The 23238-nt window shown below is 39.3% G+C and overlaps 1 protein-coding gene across 1 annotated transcript; it reads right to left on the reverse strand.

The window, feature by feature from the left end:
• Nucleotides 1-1228: 1228 nt before the first annotated feature.
• LOC131220060 (protein LIFEGUARD 2-like) lies at nucleotides 1229-10843 on the reverse strand. Its single transcript, XM_058215034.1, has 4 exons — nucleotides 10588-10843; nucleotides 10354-10467; nucleotides 8877-9034; nucleotides 1229-1429 (listed from the first exon to the last, which is right to left on the reverse strand). The coding sequence occupies exons 1-4, from the start codon at nucleotides 10841-10843 to the stop codon at nucleotides 1229-1231; spliced, it is 729 nt and encodes a 242-aa protein (XP_058071017.1).
• Nucleotides 10844-23238: the final 12395 nt, after the last annotated feature.

The following is a 23238-nucleotide window of genomic DNA, read 5'->3' on the forward strand; positions in this document are numbered from 1 at the left end:
TTAGATTTTCCAAATGCAACATGTTGAAAAAATCTCAATGGCTGGTTTCCCTTTCTACATTGGCTCCTGCAGAGCAACACCAACAACCTGACCCCGACCCAACCCAATGCTTTTCTCTAATGTTTTGCGGCGGCCAGCACGGGTCTGCAACGGACGTGGATTTGGTGAATACCTGACCGTGGGGACCATCTCGATGTATGTACCTTATATCCATGCCATGCATCCGTTTTTCCCGCTCATTTTATAGCAAGAACCCAAAAATGGAGCAGATCCAAATCTCAGGTGGAACACACCACAGGAAACAGTAGTGATTAAAACACAAACTTATGGGGGCCACAAAAGTTTTCGATCAAGCTGACATGTGTGGTACCTTCATCCAGGTCTTTGTGACTTCATCAACGGAAGCGGATTGCGTCCGACCCCGCTCGGACGTAGCAAAGAACGGACAGAACTGTGTGGGGCCCACCGTGATGTATCTGTTTATGCACGCCGTCCATCCCTCTTCGCAGATCATGTTATGGTATGAACTCAAAAATGAGGAAGATCCAACGCTCCAGTAGACCACACCGGAGATGACTCTTTCATTTAATGCAACCCAAACTTACTATTTGGTGTGGTCCCCTTGAGCATTAGATCTACCTCATTTTTGGGGTCAAAGCTTAAAATGGCCCGATAAAAGGGATGGACGGTGTGGATAAACAGATACATCACGATGGGCCCCCACACAGATCTGTCTGTTCCTTGCTAGGTAAGAGCAGGGGTCGGACGCAATCCGCTTCCCTTATCAACAGGTTGGATGGAAAATAAACGTTCCAGTGGCCCCAAAGAAAATTTTAATGATGGGTGTTCAATCACCACTGTTTCAAGTGGTGTGGTCCACCTGAGAATTGGATCTTTTGGACTCATGGCATAAAATGAGCTAGCGAAACAGATGGACGGCATGGATATAAGGTGCATACATCACGGTGCATGGGCCTCAGAGTCAGGGATTCACAGACCTCCAAAGCCATTTCCCATTTACAAAGTAGAAGCAAGCAAAGAAGAGGAGAGACTGCGTATGCATGTACGGGGAGGAAGGTTGGATTTTATTCAGATAACATAAAATGCCCATTAATTTCAATTAACTAATCACTGACAACTATATCAAAGGATTTAGGATTATTCAAACAAAACCAATGAAATTATACTTGATTATTCCTCTTCAAACAAGGCCCACCTTTTCCAACTGTTAATCTGCATTTAAGATTTGAAGCAGCGCCATGAAGAGATTGAGAATGTCAAGATACAAAGAGATAGCCGCAACGATGTGCTCATCATACGAGTAGCGCTTGATCAAGTTATCGGTATCATAGACAATGTAGCCGCAAAATAAGAGAGCTGCCAATGCGCCAAAGATCATTGTTGATATCTTACCTAATGGTACAAAGACCTGCGAGAAGGCCATCAAAGAAATATTTATTTTAATTAAGTAAAGGCAAAGGGACAATAATATTTTCTAGTTTAATCAAGTAATTAAACTCAAATTGGAGTTGCATTTCTTTCAAGTCCATTCCAAATGTAATTCAAAGAAATACAATTTGGTCATTGGACTAATTACTAATTATTTCAATTCATTTCGACAGTGCATCTAAGTGCATTTCAATACTTGGTCCTGAATGTGCTTAATGAAAGACCCGAGAAAAGATATATATATATATATATATATATATATATATATATATATATATATATATATATATATATATATATATATATATATATATATATATATATATAGTCTGAACCAAAACTTAAGCCACTGCTGGGGCAATCTTCCGTATGTATGGTGAACATGAGAGTGGTCTCTATAATATTTCCCATGTGAGAAGATCATATCCAATTAATATATATATATATATATATATATATATATATATATATATATATATATATAATATATATATATATATATATATATATATTTATATATATATATATACATATATATATATATATATATATATATATATATATATATATATATATATATATATATTGTTGGGGATTTGTACTGCGGAATCACCCAGATCTAGATCTAGGATAGCAATCGAATGGCACCAAGCACACACAAGAGAACACAGATTTAACGTGGAAAACCCTTGCGGGAAAAAACCACGGCACAAAACGACAGATCTCCACTATGAAAATAGAAATTACAAAGAGAGAGGACTTACCCAATTCGAACAACCTCGAATCTCACCCTTACTATACCCTTTAAAAATCCTAAAATCCTTTTAGGAACCTTTGGAACTCCTTTAAAAAGCTTTAGAATACCTCCCAATCCCGCATACACCCCTTAATATAAATTTAGAAAGAAGTAGAATCGAAATAAAACATAAAAATTGCAAAATCTACGTTTCCGCAGAAAATCTGCGTAAAATCTTCGATATCATCGAAGGTCCATTGATGTCATTGAAAATGGACAAAAACTGTCCAGCGACCAAGGGTGAAAAATTCGACAATTATCGATGGCATCAAAACCCTGTCGATGTCATCGACAGATCAACAGACAGATTTAAGAAATCTGTCAATGTCATCGATAGACCAACAGACAGATTTAAGACATTTGTCCATAACAATCTCCACCATGTCTTCAATCTTCATCCATGTAGCTTTTTGTCCTCTTCTTTTATCTCTGCATCACATCATAGCTTCTCTTGCACACTCCATCTTCCTTTTACGCCATTGCCAAGCCCAAAGAAGTTTTACAGGCCTTGAACTTCTCTACAAGAACGATCTAGGGGAGCATGTCCATTGGATCAAAATTCACATGCCCAATCATCTTTGCTCCTGTCTTCTCAAAAGGAAAGACGTAGTCTTCTTACCATCTCACTGCTACCCAATATTGTTTGTCGAGGTACTTGCTCACAACATTGATAGCCTATGAAATAACCGATCTAATCTAGACCATGGCATACACTACCAACCGCATTCGACTAAGACTCATGAGATATCCTGCTTTTCCTCATCTGTTTTGGGACATGTCCTGAGGAAAACTTGAGGAGAGACGCGTAGGGAACGCTCTCCGGCTTTACCTGGCCCATCACATCCTTGATCAATACTTACACATAAGGTATTCCTCCTGTAATTATCAAAACCTACTCCTCTTTCAGTCTCAATGCCGAGAACCATCTTTGCAGCCCCATGATCCTTCATCCTGAATGTCCCACTTAACCGAGTCTTCAATACATTGATTTCAGACATGTCATAATTGGCAATTTACATGTCATCAATTCCTGACTCACTATGAAGGAATCAAACCACTGCCTAGGCGACAGGTTGAACTACGACCTCCTTCAAAGTCTTTTCTCAACCCCTTTAACTTCGAACTACTTTGGTTGCTTCATGTAGATCTGCTCTTTACTTTCCCTTTCAGAAGTGCAGACTCCACATTCATCCTTCCAACTCAAGATCACATTGGCCAACCAGCGCCAATCACGGATCTAATAGAACCTGTTATACCATCGACGCGAATATCTCTGAGAAGCCAATCCCTTCTCTTTGAGCATAACCCTTCGCTACCAACCTCATCCTGTATCTATGTTGTATCCTTCTGAAGATCCACCTGCATCTTACCGCTTTCCAGCCCACTGAAAGCTCCACCAGCTCCCATATGTCAATCTAGTATAACGAATCCATCACATCACCCATAATCATGTTTCACTTCTTAGCATCAGGCTCACTTAGAGCTATCTAAATAGAAGATGAATCCCCTGCGATATTGGAGTCATCCATGTACCCTGCCGATATCCTACAATCATGCCGTATGATTCTTCTCACAGGTGGTTGCTCCACCTGCTCTGTATCCCTGTCCATACGTCTCAGCCTTCCTGCCCTGCCCACTCTTGTGGCCATGCCCAACATGCCACACACATGCAAAAGTGGAATCCGCTACATCTACTACAGCTCCACCTTTTGAAGTGCTCCTGAGCAACCTGTACATATTACTGAGTCGTAGCGCTTTTATGATTACCCATGCCCCCTTGGATACCCTAAGAGCACGATTAATACCTATGTACTTGCATCCTTTTGCCTCAAGCACACCAAGAGAAATCAGATTCAACTTCAAATCAGGAACGTGCCTCACATCGGTCAAGGTACGCTCCACCCCATCAAACATCTTGATGCGCACCGAACCAACAACCACAACATTACAGGCAATGTCATTACCCATAAATACCTATCCACTATCGCACTCCCTGTAGCTGGTGAACCAACTCCGATGAGGAGTCATGTGAAAAGACGCTCCTGTGTCTAGCATCCACTCGTCCTTACGATCATCGTATGGCCATCTAATAGTAGACACAGATAAAACATTACCATCACATCCACTCGATTCATCAGACGTAGCAGCATTGGCCTCTCTGTATGAAGCTCCAAAATCTTCTCTCTTCGATTTAGGATTTTCTCAATCCTTCTTCACATGTCCTTCCTTCCCACAATTCCATCACTTTACCTTTCCTTTGCCCTTGCCCTTAGATTTGGATTTATAACTTGAAGAACCTGTACCTTGCTCAGAATTTATCCCTCGTAAATAGTGCCTCAAAAGATGTCCTCATATTGCTATTTAGCTTTCTCATAGTCTTTCCTTGAAGGGCTAAGATAACGGTGTCGATACTCAGGGTTTTATTTGTGCTACAAATAGTGTCCTTGAATGACTTATATGACGTCGGAAGAGAATTCAACAACATACATGCTTGTTTTTCATCTTTCATCACTTCTTCCATATCCAGCAATTTGCAAACTAATTTATCAAAGTTGCTGATGTGAGCCTTCAGATCTCCACCCTCAGCTATCTTGAAGTTATACCACTGCTGCTTCAAGTGTAGGCGATTTTTCGAGAATTTTTTTGCATAGACATCCTCTAACTTCGCCCATAACTTAGCCACAGTTTTCTTCCTCATGACGTTATAGAGAACCTTATCCATGAGACATAAACGAATCGATGATAATGCCTTCTTATCAAGAGTATTTCATTCATCATCAGTCATAGTAGACTTTCACTCCTCAAGAGCACCATCTTCGCCTTGCTTGATTAAGAAACTCATCATCTTGATCTTCCATAACTCAAAATTATTTTTCCCTAAGTACTTCTCAATATTATCCCTGGTGCTTGCCATTATTACTAATTCTTCAGATTTAGATCTGTGCCCTAATGATTGCTCTAATACCACTTGTTAGGGATTTGTACTGCGGAATCACACAGATCTAGATCTAGGATAGCAATCCAATGGCACCAAGCACATACAAGAGAACACAGATTTAACGTGGAAAACCCTTGCGGGAAAAAACCATGGCACAAAGCGACAGATCTCCACTATGAAAATAGAAATTATAAAGAGAGAAGACTTACCTGATTTGAATAACCTCGAATCTTACCATTGATACATCCTTTAGAAACCTTAAAATCCTTTTAGGAACCCCTGGAACTCCTTTAGAAAGCCTTAGAATACCTCCCAATCCCGCATACACCCCTTTATATAGGTTTAGAAAGAAGTAGAATCGGAATAGGAAATAAAAATCGCAAAATATGCGTTTCCGCAGAAAATCTGTGTAAAATCTTCGATATCATCGAAGGTCCATCAATGTCATCAAAAACGGACCAAAACTGTCCAGTGACCAGGGGTGAAAAATTCGACAATTATCGATGGCATCGAGCAACCTTCGATGTCATCGACGACTGGCTTCGATGTCATCGAAACCCTGTCAATGTCATCGACAGACCAACAGACATATTTAAGACATCTGTCGATGTCATTGAAACCCTGTCGATGTTATCGACAGACCAACAGACAAATTTAAGACATATGTCCATAACATATATATATAATGTGTGTGTGTGCGCGCGCGCGTGTGTATTACTAATTATTTCAATTCATTTCGACGGTGCATCTAAGTGCATTTCAATACTTGGTCCTGAATGTATTTAATGAAAGATCTGAGAAAAGGCATATATATATATATATATATATATATATATATATATATATATATATATATATATATATCTATGTCTATATTTATATATATATATATATATATATATATATATATAAAAACAAAAATATATATATATATATATATATATGGAAAAGGTTCTATGTGGTCGAACTCATGAGAACTTCCCATGCGGTCGAGTTGTGTGGGCCTCACCATGATGTATATCGAACATCAACACCGTGCATTTAATGGGTCCCCTTTAAATTATGGGATATCCCAAAAATCAACTAGAACTCAGGTGGGCCATGCCATCTACAATCATGTGAAGACATGCCTAAAACATATAAAAGCACTTGGTGGGGGCCACCTGAAATGTGGATATATCTAAAACTTGGTCTGACCCCTCATCCAAGTGGGACACACATAATGGATGGGCTGGATTTGTGAACCACATCTCGGTGGGCCCAACTAATGATTATGAATGTTTTAATGAAGGGTAACCCCTCTCAACTTTTGTATCTGGTGTGGCCCATAAAAGTCACGGATTGACTTGATGTTTAGGCCCTAGGCCCACCATGGAATGGTGCATCTAACTGATGTGGTAGATGTTCGACACGCATCACGGTGGGAACACATTGCTCGACCTCATGGGAAGACCACAGTACAGTTTCGCTATACGTATATATGTGTATGTATATATAGGAATGCACACCTTTGCACATGTATCATGGGCTCAAAATCTGAATAGTCCACATGATGTGGCATGCCCTGAAAATCTATGGGCCCAATTTTCAGCCTGACACAAAATTCTAGTGGGCTATAGCAAAGAGAAATGCGAATTAACGGAAGAAACTATTTCATTTTGCCATGGCCCACTAGAGTTTTATATCGGGCTGAAAATTGGGCATGTGAGGTTTCAGGGGGTGCCACATCACGTGTACTATTCAGATTCTATGCCCATGACATTTGTGTAAAGGTGCGCATTGGCACTCACATAAGAAGGTGAGTATGTGAGCATTCCTCTGTGTGTGTGTGTGTGTGTGTGTGTGTGTGTGTGTGTGTGTGTACATGCATGCTCACCTATGCACGTGCGCACCTTTGCACACGTATCATGGGCATCTAATCCAAACGGTCCATAAGATGCGGAATCCCATGAAACCCAATGGGATGAATTTTCACCCTGATTTAAGATTCTGGTGGGCCATAGCAAAGAGAAATGCAAATCAAGGGAAGAAACTATTTTCATTTTTCATGGCCCACCAAAGTTTTGGTTTAAAGTTAAAATTGGTACCAGGTTTTCATGAGGTTCTGCTTCACATGGACCGTTCAAATTTTCGAGACTCGTCATGTATGATGAGTTCTCAAAAAAGTTCATAGGACTTCCGTGTGAATTGGTTCGCAATTGAGCATTCCACTATATATATATATATATATATATATATATATATATATATATATATATATATATATATATATATATATATAAAAGGAAATGGTACTATGAGGTCGACCTCATGGGAACTTCTTATGAGGTCGAGCTATGTGGGCCCCACCATGATGTGTGTCGAACTTCTACCCAATTAGTCAGATGCACTATTTCATGGTAGGCTATGAGCTTAAAAATCAAGTCAAACTATGACTTGAGTGGCCACACGACATATAACAGTTGAGGGGGGTTGCTCTCCCATTAAAGCATTTATAATTATGTATTGGGCCCATCAAGATGTGGTTCATAAATCCAAACCATCCATTGTGTGTGCCCCACTTGGATGAGGGGACAAGCCAATTTCCAGCTGCATCCAAAAGTCAGGTGGGACCAAGTACTTTTGTAAGTTCTAGGCATGTCTTCACATTGTTTTAGATGGTATGGACCACCTGAGTTTCTTATATGGCTGATTTTTGGCATATCCCATAACCTAAAGGTGACCCATCAAATGCACAGTGTTGATCGATGTTCGACACACATCATGATGGAGCCCACACAGCTTGGTTCCCATGAGGTCGATCTCATAGTACCATTCCATATATATATATATATATATATATATATATATATATATATATATGAGGAATGCTCACCTATGCACATGTTTTCATGAGTTCTCCTGAAAACTTTTTCAGAACTGATCACCTGTGGTATGACCCCAAAATCTTAACTATCCACGTGATACAATACCCCGTGAAACTCCAAGGCCCAACTTTTATCTAAAACTTTTGTGAGCCATGACAAAAGAGAGAAAGGGAGGAAACTGTTTTCTTTTAAAATGGCCCACCAAAGTTTTAGATCAGGGTGAAAGTTGGGTAGTAGGATTTACATGGGGTGCTACATCACATAGATAGTTCAGATTTGGTGCTAATATCATGTGAGATAGATTTAAAAAAGTGAGCATTCCTCTCTCTATATTTTCCCAAGAACTCATAAAAACATTTTGAGAACTCATCTCTCATGATAGGAGCTCAAAATCTGAACCATCCATGTGATGCAACTACCCATTGAAACTGCTAGGTCCCAACTTTTATCCTTATCCAAAACTTTGGTGAGCAATGGCAAAAGAGAAAAATCAAGGGAGAAAAATATTTTCTTTTGCCATGGTCCACTAAAGTTTTAAATTAGGGTAAAAGTTGGCACTTAGGGGTCTGCATCACATGGACGGTTTAGAATGAATTTACACTCATATCAAGAGAGATAAATCTGAAAAGGTTCTCATGAGTTCCATGAGAATTGGTGGGCAGGTGATATATATATATATATATATATATATATATATATATATAGAGAGAGAGAGAGAGAGAGAGAGAGAGAGAGAGAGAGAGAGAGAGAGAGAGAGAGAGAGAGAGAGAGACGCTCAAAGGAGAAATGGTGATAGAATATAGAATCAGCAAAAGGTCTAGCTTACTTGGATGAGAGAGAAAACAATGAGCATCATGAGGCCGGCAAACAAGAATGGCCCAAGGAACCCGAAATCATGCCCTCTTCTAGCTGCCCAGAACGTGTAGAGGGTAAGGCTTACGACGATCACCGTTGTTAGAATGACAGCTTCGAGAATAGCCTTTCCTGTTTTGCAATAAGGATTTCAGGTATTAAATGTACTTGGTGTTGTGAGGCATATTTACACACGTTGTACCTTGTTTGGAACTATAAAAAGATTTTAGCTGAAGGTCGTAGGCAGATAAACACATATATCATTTTCAGTTGGCAATTGAAGGGCTCAAAACAAAACAAGCACATCTTGTCCTTTAATATGCATGTTTTAACATGATCAGTAGACTAAAAGGCTTAATGGTTATTTTTTTACTCAATCAGGAATTCAAGTACAAACTTTGGTGTGGTGAGCTTGGCAACATTATAACAAATTGTAACTACAATAAATGACAGGTTGAAGTTGAAATCATCAGCCATAAAACAGCATAACAGCATGTAGTGATTGAAATCATGCTTAAAACATTTAAAAGCTCTTGGTGGGGCCCACCTGAATTTTGTAATGGCCTAAAATTTAGTGTAACCCCTCATCCAAGTGGGAATAACACGATGGATGTACTGGATGCCTAAATCACATCTCACTAGGCCCTATATACAATCAGGAAAGTTTCAATGGTGGGCATCCAATCTCAATTGTTGTATGTTGTATGGCCCATCTAAGTCATGGATTGGCCTGAGTTTTAGGGTCATAAATCATCAAGTAAGGGAGCATCCCATTAATGGGATGGATGTCCATCACACATCAAATCATGGTAGGGCCCACAGAGCTCCACCTCATGGGAAGCTCTCCCTCTCTCTCTCTCTAAAAAAAACAAATGATTATATATATATGTGTGGGAAATGGTTCCATGCGATCGAGCTCATGGGATCTTCCCATGAGGTCGAGCTGTGTGGGATGCATTTGATGGGTCCCCTTTAAATTATGGGATATGCCAAAAAATCAGCCGGAACTTAGGTGGGCCATATCATTTAAAATCATGTAAAGACATGCCTAAAACATATAAAATCACTTGGTGGGGCCTAGCTAAAATTTGCACGCATTTGAAACTTGGTTTGACTACTCATCCAAGTGGGACACACATAATGAATGGTCTCGATTTGTTAAAAACATCTTGGTGGACCCAACAAATGATCATGAATGTTTTAATGGGAAGGTAAACCCTTTCAACTTCTATATGTGGTGTGTCCCACCCAAGTCATGGATTGACTTGATTTTTAAGCTCATGGCCCACCATCTGACTGATGGGGTAGATGTTTGACATGCATCACGGTGGGACCCACACATGCAGCTCAGCCTCATGGGAAGTTCCCATGAGCTCGACCAAATAGAACCATTCCCGCCTCACACACATATATATAAGGAAAACTCTAATTAGGGTTTCTTTATTTCTTACCGCCGGAGAAGCTACAGGCCACTCCAACTAGAAAGCTGATAGAGACGGTGAACAGAGCAAGGAGAAGAAAATTCCAGGGATGCTTCTGATGGTAGGCACGCAAAGGAAACAAAACTGCACAAAATAATAATAATAATAATAAGAGTTGAGATAATTAAAAAGAAGAAAAAAATAAACAAGAAACAAGAAGCCACACTAAAGAATGGAATTTTCTCTCAAGAAGCCTGGAATTACCAATTAATGAGAAGAAAAATATGGCAAAGAAGACCCAGATACTGGCTTTGGAATGGGCGAAGAAGTTGGAGATGTGATGGACGGAGATGACAGTATAGGCCACGCCAAGGGTAATCAGAACTTGGACGGTGAGGATGGCGTAAACCTTACGGATGAAGGCCCATCTCAACTGGCAGTTCTCTTTCATGTCAGGGTAGAGGATCTGGGGCCCAGCTTCAATGTCGCCCGTCTTGCCATTGCTGGATGTTTCCTTCATCTTCTCCTTCTTTTCTTTTCTTTTCTTTTCTTTTCTTCAACTGTGCTGTTGCAGCGAAAGAGAGACCGAGTTTTCGACGGAAGCGGATTGGCTGGTGTACCACACACCAGCTATATAGCTGAAGTAGATACGTGTCGTGCGGGACGCGGATTTCCTGCGAAAGCCTTTCGCAGGAGTTTCCTGCGCAAGAATGCTAGGTGGGGCCCACCCAAATGTTTTTAAAACATCTACTCCATCCATCCGATTTATGAGATCAATTTAGGATGTGCGACCAGAAATGAGGTGTGTCCAACACTCACATGGCCATAAAGAGGAAAAAGTGGGCATACAGTAAGCACCGTTGAAGCGTTTTTATGGCCATTCAAGTTTTGTATCAGGCTATAATTTTGGTGTTTTCGCTTCATCCCATTCGGAATGACCTTGTAAAAGGTTTGGATATCGTATAAACATCAAGGTGGAGCTCAGTAAAGTTTAAACGGTAGAAATTTCTTTCCCAATTTTCTCTCTCGTGTGACCTACTTGAGTGTTGTATCCACCCCATTTCTTCTAAAATGTACTAAAACGAGATCAAAAAATGGATGAACGGAATGGATTTATAACGTACATTGCAGTGGGCCCCACCCAGCATCCTTGTGCAGGAACTTACTGCAAAGGCTTTCGCAGAAAATCCGCGTCCTGTCGTGCCAAGACGAGCGCTGACTCTCCTCCATCTCCGAGTTGTACCAACGGTTCAAAGGAGATAAAAGTTACATGGCCCCATGTATTTATTATATCCACACCGTTAATCCATTATTCGAGATCATCTTAGAGCATTAGACAAAAAATTAATTATATAAAAATCTCAAATGGACCACACCAAAAATAGCATCTAGATAATAAATTTTACTGTTAAAAAATTCGTAGGGCTCACGATAACATTTATTTTCCATCTAATCTGTTGATAATGATTTTTACTGTTAAAAATTTCATAGGGCTCACCATAACATTTATTTTCCATCCACATCTGTTGATAAGGCCACGAACACCTGTATGAATAGGAAAAATAAATAAATTTAATGTTGATCAGAAACTTCTTTTAACCCCAAAAGCGTTTCAATGGTAGACGGTCAATCCCCACTGCAAAAATGCAGTGTGGTCTACTTTATCTTCATATCTGTCTTATTTTTGTACACAGCCTTACCACGAGTTTGACAAATGGGTGGATGGTTTAGATATAAAACATACCTCCTGATGGTACCCATAAAATTTACTGACGTCAGTACATCATCTGTATAGCTGGCGTGTGTACACCAGCCGATCCGTTTCCGCGAAAATTGTTTACTCCCTGCCACCAGCGTATGGTTGATGGTCGGTGTTATGTGGACCCACCATAATCCATGTGTTTCATTCATTCCATCGATCTATTTTTCTAGATTATTTTATAATATGAGACGAAAAATAAAGTATATCACAATCTCAAGTAAGACCACATTACGGGAAACAGTGTTGAATGGACAATGATCATTAAAAACTTTTTGGGGCCATAAAAGTTTTGGATCAAGTTTATTTTTGATTTTTTTTCCTTCATCTATGTCTGTATGACCTAATTAGAAGATTTGATAGGAAATAAACAGTACGGTCGGCCTTACGAGGATTTTAATGGTGGATATCCCATTACTATTGTCTTCCTGTGGTGTGGTCAACCTGAGATTTATATCCCTCTCATTTTTGGGATCAAGCCATAAAATGATCTTTAAAATTGGATGAACGGCATGGATGAAAAACATACATCATGGTAGGGCCCACATAGCGCCGACCATCAACCACCTGGCTAGTGCCAGGGGTGGAGCCAATCCGTTTCCGTTTTCGGCGGGACTGACTGATTTAAATAGTACGGATCGTACGTAGATTGCCTGCGAAACTTTGGGACGCGGTTTCGGTAGATCCACGACATGTGTAGGACCACTGACTGTGGGGCCCACCTTGATGCATGTGACTACATCCACGCCGTCCATCTGTACTTAAAATTCATTTTAAAGTAATACGAGAAAAATGAAGCAGATTCAAATCTCAGATGGACCATGGCACAGGAAAGAGTAAGAGTAGTAAACTAGTAATTGACCATTAAAAAATTTTTAGAGGCTACAAAAGCTCTGATGATATTTGTGTGGTATCTTCGTATGGGTCTTTGTGAGCTTATCAACAGGTCGGATGGAAAATTAGCATTCCGGTGGATTCCATGAAGGTTTTAATGGTGGGGATTCAATCACGACTGCTTCCTGTGGTGTGGTTCATCTAAGAATTTGGCATGCTTCATTTTTTGTAATTATGTTCTAAAATGAGCTTTGAAAATGGTTGAACGGCCTGGATTTAAGAAAAATACATCACTGTGAGCTCCACAGTTAGGGTCCCACCCACTTTGGTGGTCCTGGTCTCACCCAATAGCTTCTCGAAAGTATGGGCCTACCCAAAACCTATCCTGTTTGGAAACGGGACATTGGGGGAAGGTTTATCAGAATAGCGGCGATTAGGCAATACCTCCACCGGACCTACCTAGAGATGGACAAGATCTGTGAGGCCCACTTTGATGTATGTGTTTCATCCACACCGTCGATTCATTTTCAAAATTATGAGATAAAAATGAGACAGATCAAATGCTCTAGTGGACCATATCACAGAAACAGTGAGGATTGAATGCCTGTCGTTGAAAACCTCCTGCGAGACAAAAAAAAATAAAAATAAAAAAAATTGGATCAAACTTATATTTATGTTTTTCCTTCCTTCATGTACACGTGACCTTCTGAGCAGGTTGGATGGCAAATAAACATTACAATAAACCATAGGAAGGTTTAATGGGGGAGATTATTGTCACCACTTGTTCTTGTAGTGTGGGCCACTCGACCCTTCAATCCATCTCCATTTTAGGATCATACCATAAAAATTTTAATATATATATATATATATATATATATATATATATATATATAAACTTTCAAAATGATTAAACGTTGGATAAAACACATGTATCACAATGGGCCGTGCAGAGCCATGACAGGATCGTCAAGCTCTGGTTAGCTACTGGTGGGGTAGTATCCAAAGCGTGCTGGGATTGGATTAGGTGCGCCCTTGCCATGGACGCGGATTGCGTCCTAGCCCCGCCAGGATGGTAATTCGTCCTGGCAGGGCTCTGTGGGGTCCACCGTGATGTAAACGTTTTATCCATGTTGTTAATCTCTTTTCTCAGATCATTTTAAGGTGTGATCCTAAAAATGAGGCAGGTGCATAGCTCCAGGTGACCACACCAAAGGAAGCTGCGGTGATAATGACACCCACCGTTGAAACCTTTGCAATGGCCACCGTGATGTTTTTTTACCATCCAACCTGTTAATAAGGTCACGTAGACGTCTATGAAGTGAAAAACAAAATTCAGCTTGATATGAGACTTCTCCAACTCCCAAGAAGTTTTTAACGGTGGATGTTAAATCTCCACTTTGTGGTCAATCTAAGCCTCGACCTGACTCATTTATAGCATAATACCTTAAAATGATACGAGCAAAGCGATGAACGACGTAGATAATATGCTTTCATCATTGTGGGCCCCACAAACCCCTGCCCGGACAGATTACCATCCTCGAGGTAGGATGCACGTTCCCTTGCCATGGGCCTACCCTGACGTGTGGTAGAGGATTCGGCTTCCATTGTTCTTTGGAAACGGTATCAGCTAGGGTCTTGTGAGGGTGTACTCGGGTTTATCTGATCCTGAATCCCAAATGCACACGCATTACTAGGGATTTTCGGGCTCGGCTGGGTGGGATCCTGTGGAGCCCACCTTGATGTATTTTCCTTGTGTCTACGCCGTCCATCGAATTGAAAGCTCATTTTAGGAATGGACTAGAAAATGAAGCAAATCCAAATCTAAGGTACACCACACCACTGGAAACAGTCTTTCTGAATCCCCAGTGGGGGTGGCTAACATGGAGTGTGTGTACTGACATGGGTGTGTACTAACAAGCTAACCCAAAATAATAATAATAATAATAATAATTTTACTGAATCACTCACATTAAAAATTAATGAGTTTGACCATAATGTCTATTTTCCATCCAACTTGTTAATAAGATAACAAGACCTGAACGAAGAGACCACACAAATATCATCTCAATCCAATTTTTTTAATAGTTCATAAGAAGTTTTTAATTGTTAATTACTATTTCATGTAATATGATCCACTTGAGATATCGATCTACATTATTTTTATCGTTACCTAAAATGAAATTTAAATAAGGATGGACGGCATGGATGTAAGGAAGATACATCAAGGTAGATCCCACAGCAAGGGATCCCACCCACCTCCCAAGCATGTTGGGGCGGTTATTCATCAGTAGTGTGTTCGAAAGGACCCTCATCTAAAGGGGGGAGGCTTGCCACGTGTCAAAGGTTTGGACCATTCATTAATAGTGCACCCAGTTAATATGCTATATACCAAAAATTACTGTGGGATACTCATCACGTCCTTTGAATTTCATGGCCCATGGTAAAGCTCCATTTTCTTGTAATGCATGGGAAAGTAATTTTTTTTACTTTTGCTCAAGAATCATGTTGGACCACTAATCAGGTGGGCCACGGTTCATGAAACAGATGTACGGTGTAAAAGAACTTTGCTAAAGTTTTCGAAGATATCCATCTGTTCAAACGTGGTGGTCTACTGGATGAGTGTAGCCTCTTGTTTTCTAGGTGTGATGAGAGCATTTTTAGTCAGACCCTCCTGTTGAAATTGTGGTTTTTTGAAAAGTTCCAAAATCCAAAATTTCAGGATTTTGCCGCTAAAACGTTTTTTGGAATTTTCAAATCTAAAAGTGCGGTGTGTGCTTTATCCTAGATTAGAAATGGTAAGAATCTTTTTGGGGTTTACATATAGACTTATGAAGAGTATTCTTACTTGGATGTTTTGGATGTGGAGACGCACTGGAACACACGCACGCGCTCGGGCACGGGCGTGGGCAGTGTGGCTGTAGTGGTGCTAATTAGCGCACTTTGCACTTCGTACATGTGCGATACGTCTAGTCAGAGCCTAAGGGCCGTGGGTCTGAAATGAGCCTTGGTTTTATAGGCAACTGAGAACAGTCGGATCATAAATCCAAAACGTTCAGCAGTTTCTAAAAACGGCTAGCTGCCTTGAAAGCCACAACGGTCCGAAAGCGAACAGACTATAATGATCCAACGGTCGGATCTTGTGATCTGACAACCAGAAACGTTTGGGATTAATGGTCAACGGTCAGAAACGTTTTCCAAATATTCTGAACCATTGATATCCACCTAGCAATGGTTCATTATCTAGAGCCTATATGACCATTCCAGTCTAAACTTATCATCTCAACACCACCTCTCCTATCAAATTCTCCAGATATCCCATTTACAATATTAACTAGTCCACTGTTTGGTTCTATTAGAACAAATCTACTACGTTTAACGTTCCTAAGTGGACCCATCGTGATTGCTGCACACCGGATCCAGACAAGCTTGTCTTATCCTAGAAGCAATTCGCTTGTAACCCATCAACAATTTGATAAGGGGGCAAATCACGCTTTAAGGACACTGAAAGCGTGATATGGACACCGAAAGCGTTGCATCAGTCAAACTAATGAACTAGGATCTAATCCGATTGGACCGATTTGATAGTTCAAATTTTACTAGGTGGTAGGACAAGCTGAAATTCCTACTAACTGCTCTAAAGATTTTCTACATCCTGGACCCGACTCTCCAGCCTCTGCCTAAAGCGAAGGACACTGACACTTCAGAATAAGTTGTTGTTAGGAACAAGTGACAAGAAGATGAACTGTTGTGTCGTGATCACATTCTTGACGCTCTCTCTAATCGGTTATACGATCTGTACACGGAGACCACATCAGCTAAAGAAATATGGAGCGCACTAGAATACAAATACAAGGCTGAAGAGGAAGGTACACAGAAATTCCTAATTGTCTGGCATTTCGACTTCACGATAATAGACAATTTGCCGCTGCTGGCCCAAATCCATAAATTACAATTAATTGTAAATAAGATAAAGGCATTAAAAATAGACCTACCTGAATCCTTTAAAGTTGGAGCTATTATCGTCAAATTGCCTCCGAGCTTGAAAGACTACAAGAAGAAGCTACTGCATAAATCTAAAGAATTCACCCTGGAACCAATCCAAAAACATCTTCGTATTGAAGAAGAATCCCATAACCGAGACAAAAAGGATGACACTAATGGTGCATCCTCATCCAAGGTGAATGCAATAGAAAGACCATCCCAAAATAATAACTATGAGAAGTCTGATTCCCTTAAACCCAACAAATATCAAGGAAAATTCAAGAAAACCCAAAAGAAGGAAAATGACAAACCCAAAGGATCTTACTATGTATGCGGCAAGACTGAACATTACACCTGAGTCTGTGGGGACCGTAAAAAGCCTAAGGGCGTGTTTGGGCAGTGAGATTAGAAGGGATGAGGTGGGATGGGATTCATCTGGTCCTGTGCCAATTCCACTCCATGTTTGGGAAGAATGGAAAAGCTTGGAATTAGATTAGATGGAATTACATTGGGTCCCGTGCTAATTTCACTCAATGTTAGCAAGTTGTGTAGGTCCCACCATGATGTGTGGGCTATATCCACACCGTCCACCTATTTTTCGAGATTATTTTAGAGCATGGGCCAAAAAATCAAGTAAATCTAAATCTCAAGTGGACCCCACCATAGAAAGCAATGGGGATTGAATACTTACCGTTGAAAACTTCTTTGGGGCCACATAAGTTTTAGATCTACCTCATTTTTAGGCTCATGCCATAAAATGAGGTTACAAAACAAATGAATGGTTTAGATATAACACGTGTGTTATTCTTAGTGATTTCAAATGATGGTGGGTATATTCATTCAATGTACCACTGTATTACCAATAAAGCATGACATTAATCTTATCCCATGGCAAAAGGGGACAATCCCTGCCATGGGTAATAATTATGTTTTTTGAATCCCATCCCACCTAATCCCTTCTAATCCCACCGCCCAAACAGACCCTAAGGGTGGATGCCCAATATTTTGATTTCGAAAGTAATGCGAATGCATTTGACTGGAAATTAATGCATAGGCAATCCGTATGTTAATCATACCAGTTAACTAAAATGATTTGGCAAGATCAACGGATAGGATTGTCCAAGAGTCATTAAAAGTAGAAAAGAAGAACAAAAAGGGAGAAAGTTACAGGCAAACGAACCGTGGAATTACTCTTTACCTCTGGAAAGAAGGTAATCCTGACCAACGTACTGCTTGTCCTAGACATAAGGATGAATCTTATCTCAAGGGATCTCTTAAGCAAATCTGGGATTAGGGTTGTGTTTGAATCGGGCAAGCTGATCTTGTCCAAAAATGAAAATTTTATAAGTAAGGGATATGCTTGTAATGGGATGATCAAATTATCTCTGAATGAAAAGAATTCTTCTACTTAAATGATTGAGTCTTTTATGCTATGGCATGGTAGACTAGCCCATATTAGCTACAGTACCATAAAATTCATGGTTAAGAACGGCTTAATATCATACAATAATAGTGATAAAGATAAATGTGAAGTATGCATATGGTCTAAATAATAAAGAAACCATTTCCTAGTGTTGAGAGATCATCTCAAATATTATACCTAGTACATGCTAACATATGTGAACTAAATGGCGTTCTTACCCATGGAGGGAAAAGGTACTTCATAATGTTTATAGATGTTGTTCGAGATATATATATATATATATATATATATATATATATATATATATATCTGTTAAAATTAAAAGATAAAACATTTAATGCAGTCAAGATATATAAATTCGAAGTAGAAAATCAATTAGTTAAAAATATTAAAATCCTTCATAGTGACCGAGAATGAGAATATTTCTCTAATGAATTTTCTACCTATTGTGAAGAACACGGCATAATACATTAGTACACAATACCTTATACACCACAACAAAATGGTATAGCAAAGAGAAAAAATAGGACCTTAGTTGAAATGGTCAACTCATTGCTAATACCAGCACAGTTGTCATTAAACCTATGACGATAAGCATTGTTAGCCACATGTCATGTTTTAAATAGAATTCCATCTAAGAAAACCAAGACCTATCCATACAAAATGTGGAAAGGAAGAAAACCAAACATAGGGTATCTTGGAGTGTGGGGGTGTCTTTCATACTGCAGAACTCCAGAACCTAAAAGAACTAAGTTAGGACCAAGAGCTATCAAGTGTGTCCTTGTAGGATATGCACAACATAGTGAGGCCCACAGACTTCTAGAATTATACTCTAATGTAATCATAGAGTTTAGAGATGTAGAGTTCTTTGAGAACTCTGTATTCACGGAGAAAAAGAATACTGAGATTCAATCTCTTAGTGAAACCATAAAAGCAACACAACTAGAAGTAGAAACACTAAGTGAACCTCGTAAGAGCCAAAGAGCAAGAGTAGAGAAGAGTCTTGATCCTGATCAAATAGACTCTCAGCGACTCTCTTTTCATCTAGTTGATGGTGATAGAGAGAAGGTGATTAGGAAAATACATATAATTTTAATTATAGAAGATGAACATAAAACCTTTAGTGAAGTTATGTCTTTAAGCGACTCCACTTTTTGAAAAGAGGTCATTAATGATGAAATTGATTCAATAATATCTAAACAAACATAGGAACTGGTATATCTACCTCTAGGTTTTAAACCAATAGGTTATAAGTGGGTATTTAAGAAAAAATATCACATTGATGGTACAATTCAAACCTTTAAGGCAAGATTAGTTGCTAAGGGTTTCCGACAGAAAGAAGAAATCGATTGTTTTGACACTTATTCACCAGTAGCTAGAATAAATCGATTAGGATCTTATTCGCTCTAGCATCCTTACATCATCTTTATATCCATCAAATGGACGTGAAGACAGCATTCCTGAATAGTGATTTTAATGAGGAGGTATACATAGAGCAACCAGAAGGGTTTGTTCTACCAGGTGATGAAAGACAAGTGTGTAGACTTATTAAGCCTTTGTATGGATTAAAGCAACAACCAAAATAATGACATGATAAATTTGATTCTAAAGTTCTGTCTTATGGTTTTGAACATAATATTGCGGATAAATACATATATTCAAAAGTGTGTAATGATTATGTTGTAATCATATGCTTGTATGTAGATGATCTGTTAATAATTAATAACAAAATGGAAGGTGTAACTGTAACAAAGAAGTTTTTCTCTTCAGTTTTCAAAATGAAGGATCTTGGACAAGTGGATACTACATTAGGTATCAAAGTTAAAAAACATAGTAGAGGTTTCGCATTTTGTCAGTCTTATTATATTGAGAAAATACTAAATAAGTAAATCAAAGAGGCAAAAACCTCATTTGATCCAAGTATCAAGTTAATAGAAAACAGTGGAAGAACGGTTGCACAACTAGAGTATGCTAGTGCTATAGGCAATCTTATGTATGCGATGCAATGCACAAGACCGGATATAGCATATGCTGTGAGTAAACTAAGTAGGTTTACGAGTAATCCAACTGTTGAACACTAGAAAGCTACAAGTAGAGTTCTAGGTTATCTAAAAAAACTAAAAAACTAGGGCTATTTTACTCAAAATTTTCAGCTGTATTGGAAGGATATACCGATGCAAGTTGGATATCGAGTGCAGGGGACAACAACTCCACTACAGGGTGGATATTCACCTTAGGCGGTGCAGCTATATCTTAGAGATCCAAGAAACAAACTTACATAATACAATTAATAATGGAATTTGAGTTCATAGCTTTGGCTTCTACAGGCAAAGAGGTTAAGTGGTTAAGGGATCTTCTATTAAAAATCTTATTCTATGCGAAGCTATACCAGCTGTTTCACTTCATTGTGATAGTGAAGCCATCTAGCAAGAGCATACAACGGTACCTATAATGGAAGTCTAGACACATAAGTTTGAGATATGATTATGTAAGGCAATTGATTTAAGATGGAATCATTGCAATCTCATATATGAAGTCAAGTAATAACTTGGCTAATCCTTTTACTAAACTCTGACGAGAGAAGTAGTAAAGACAACATATAGAGGGATGGGGTTGAAACTTTTTAATCAAAGTTCTACCAGTGAAAGAAACCCAACCCAAAATTAAAAAATCTCTAAATATTGAGTTCAATGAGTAACCACAATTCACTAATAAGTGAAAAGTTTCAGCACTATATTTAAATAATCTCATCTAAGATGAAAGTGTTGGCCATTATAAAAGAGGGTTGAGTATTAAACTCTTAATGAAATCCAGTCAAATAGGACAAGTGTTTAAGTAATGGAAACACTGGAAGGATTTCACCTATGTGAACGTAGAAGTAGTGCCACTTCTCATGAGAGTTAAAGTTATCTCAGGATCATTCATGAAACAGGATAAGCACATGGCCATTAAAAGTGCTAAGCGAGTAATATGGAGGAACACATAACGTAAGAGTCATTATGTGTGTAGTAATAACTGGTTCAATGCTACAACAACCAAAAATTTCGAAATAACTTTAAAATACTTACACTAAGGAAGGATTCAAATCACAAGATATCTTTCTTTATGCATAATAACTATTATTATGGCAGAGCATTTTTCTATTGTTTAAAAAAAAAAAAAAACCAGTGGGGGATTGTTGAAATTTTGTGGTTTTTTAAAAAATTTGAAATTTCAAAATTTCAGAATTTTGCCACTAAAATATTTTTCAAAAATTTCAAATCCAAAAGTGCGGTGTGTGCTTTATCCCACATCAGAAATGGTGAAAATCTTTTTGGGGTTTATATGTGGACTTGTGAAGAGTATTCTTACTTGGATGTTTTGGATGTGAAGATGCTCGGGTTGCACTGGAACACACGCACACACGAGCGCTCGAGCTCGGGCATGGGCACGGGCACAGGCATGGGTGTGGGAGAGGGCAGTGTGGCTATAGTGGCGCTAGTTGGTGCACTTTGCACTTCGCACGTGCGCATCGTGTCGCACAGTAGTCGCTCCCTCGCGACCTTAAGCGAACCGTCGCGAGATGGTGCTATCGTGGTGTGATGTATTTGGTCAAAGCCTAAGGGCTGTGAGTCTGAAATGAGCCTGGGTTTTATAGGCAACTGAGAATGGTCGGATCATAAATCTGAAACGTTCAGCAGTTTCTGAAAATAGCTAGCTGCCTTGAAAGCCAAAATGGTCTGAAAACGAACGAGCCATGATGATCTAACGGTTAGATCTTGTGATCTGACGACCAAAAACGTCTGGGATTAATGGTCAATGGTTAGAAATGTTTTCCAAGCATTCTAAACCAATGATAGCCACCTAGCAACGGTCCATTATGTGGAGCCTATATAAACTGGACCATTCCGGTCCAAATCCATCATCTCAACACCATCTCTCCCATCAAATTCTCCAGATATCCCATTTAGAATATTGTGAACTAGACCACTATTTGATTTTGCCAGAACAAATCTACTACGTTAAAACGTTCCTAAGTGGACCCATCGTGATTGTTGCACACCGGATCCAGACAGACTTGTCTTATCCTAGAAGCAATTCGCCTATAAACCATAAGCAATTTGATAAGGGGGCGAATCACGCTTTACGGATAGCGAATCAGTTTACGTGATTCAGCCCAGTGAAGAACAAATTCATATTTTATTTTATTTTTATTTTTTGGTGCATCCATCAGTATATTTTCTAAAAGACCCAGCCGATGGATTGCTTGGATATTTCATCTGTATGCCACGCTGGCACATATAGTGGCATATTTCTGGTTTTCCTTGTAGAGGAGTGTGTTGACTATTTCGGCTTAAGAACCGATGTAAATAGGGGTGCACACGGGTCGGTTCGGTTAGGTTTTGGGGTGAAATCAGAACCAAATCGTTCTTAATGGTTTCAAGAAAATCGGAACCAGACTATAAAAACCAGTTCGTTCTACAGTTCTGGGTAGAAAGAGAGAGAGAGAGAGAGAGAGAGAGAGAGAGAGAGAGAGAGAGAGAGGCCATGGTTGGGTGAGGAGAAGTCGTGGCCAGTGTGAATTGGTGGGCGTCGGGCGGTGGGTGGTCGGTGGCTGTCTTGTGAGAGAGAGAGAGAGAGAGAGAGAGAGAGATGAGAATAGAACTGGGGCTTGGGCAGTATGAAGAGATTAGGGTTTTTTTTGTTTGTTTTTTTTTATGCTTAAATTTTAAAAAAATATTTATTGCTTGGGCTAGTCCAGTACCAAGTTCAGTTCTACAGTTTGGTTCTATAGTTCGATTCAATTCTACATAACCCAAAATCGAGAACTGAACTGAACTAATTAGTTCTTTGATTTTTAGAACCGGCGGTCCAGTTTAGTAGTTCTACTGGTTCCGTGTGCACCCCCTAGATGTAAAAATGATACCTTCTAATACAT

This window comes from Magnolia sinica, chromosome 12, assembly GCF_029962835.1.
Source record: "Magnolia sinica isolate HGM2019 chromosome 12, MsV1, whole genome shotgun sequence".
NCBI classification, from domain to species: domain Eukaryota; kingdom Viridiplantae; phylum Streptophyta; class Magnoliopsida; order Magnoliales; family Magnoliaceae; genus Magnolia; species Magnolia sinica.

What these genes read in the sequence shown, in the direction of transcription:
- LOC131220060 (XM_058215034.1), bottom strand. Translation starts at nt 10,843, where the DNA reads ATGAAGGAAACATCCAGCAATGGCAAGACGGGCGACATTGAAGCTGGG. An exon ending in GGCCTGTAGCTTCTCCGGCG is followed by an intron (nt 9,035 to 10,353) that starts GTAAGAAATAAA and finishes ATTGCAAAACAG; the next exon opens with GAAAGGCTATTCTCGAAGCT. An exon ending in TTGTTTTCTCTCTCATCCAA is followed by an intron (nt 1,430 to 8,876) that starts GTAAGCTAGACC and finishes GCCTTCTCGCAG; the next exon opens with GTCTTTGTACCATTAGGTAA.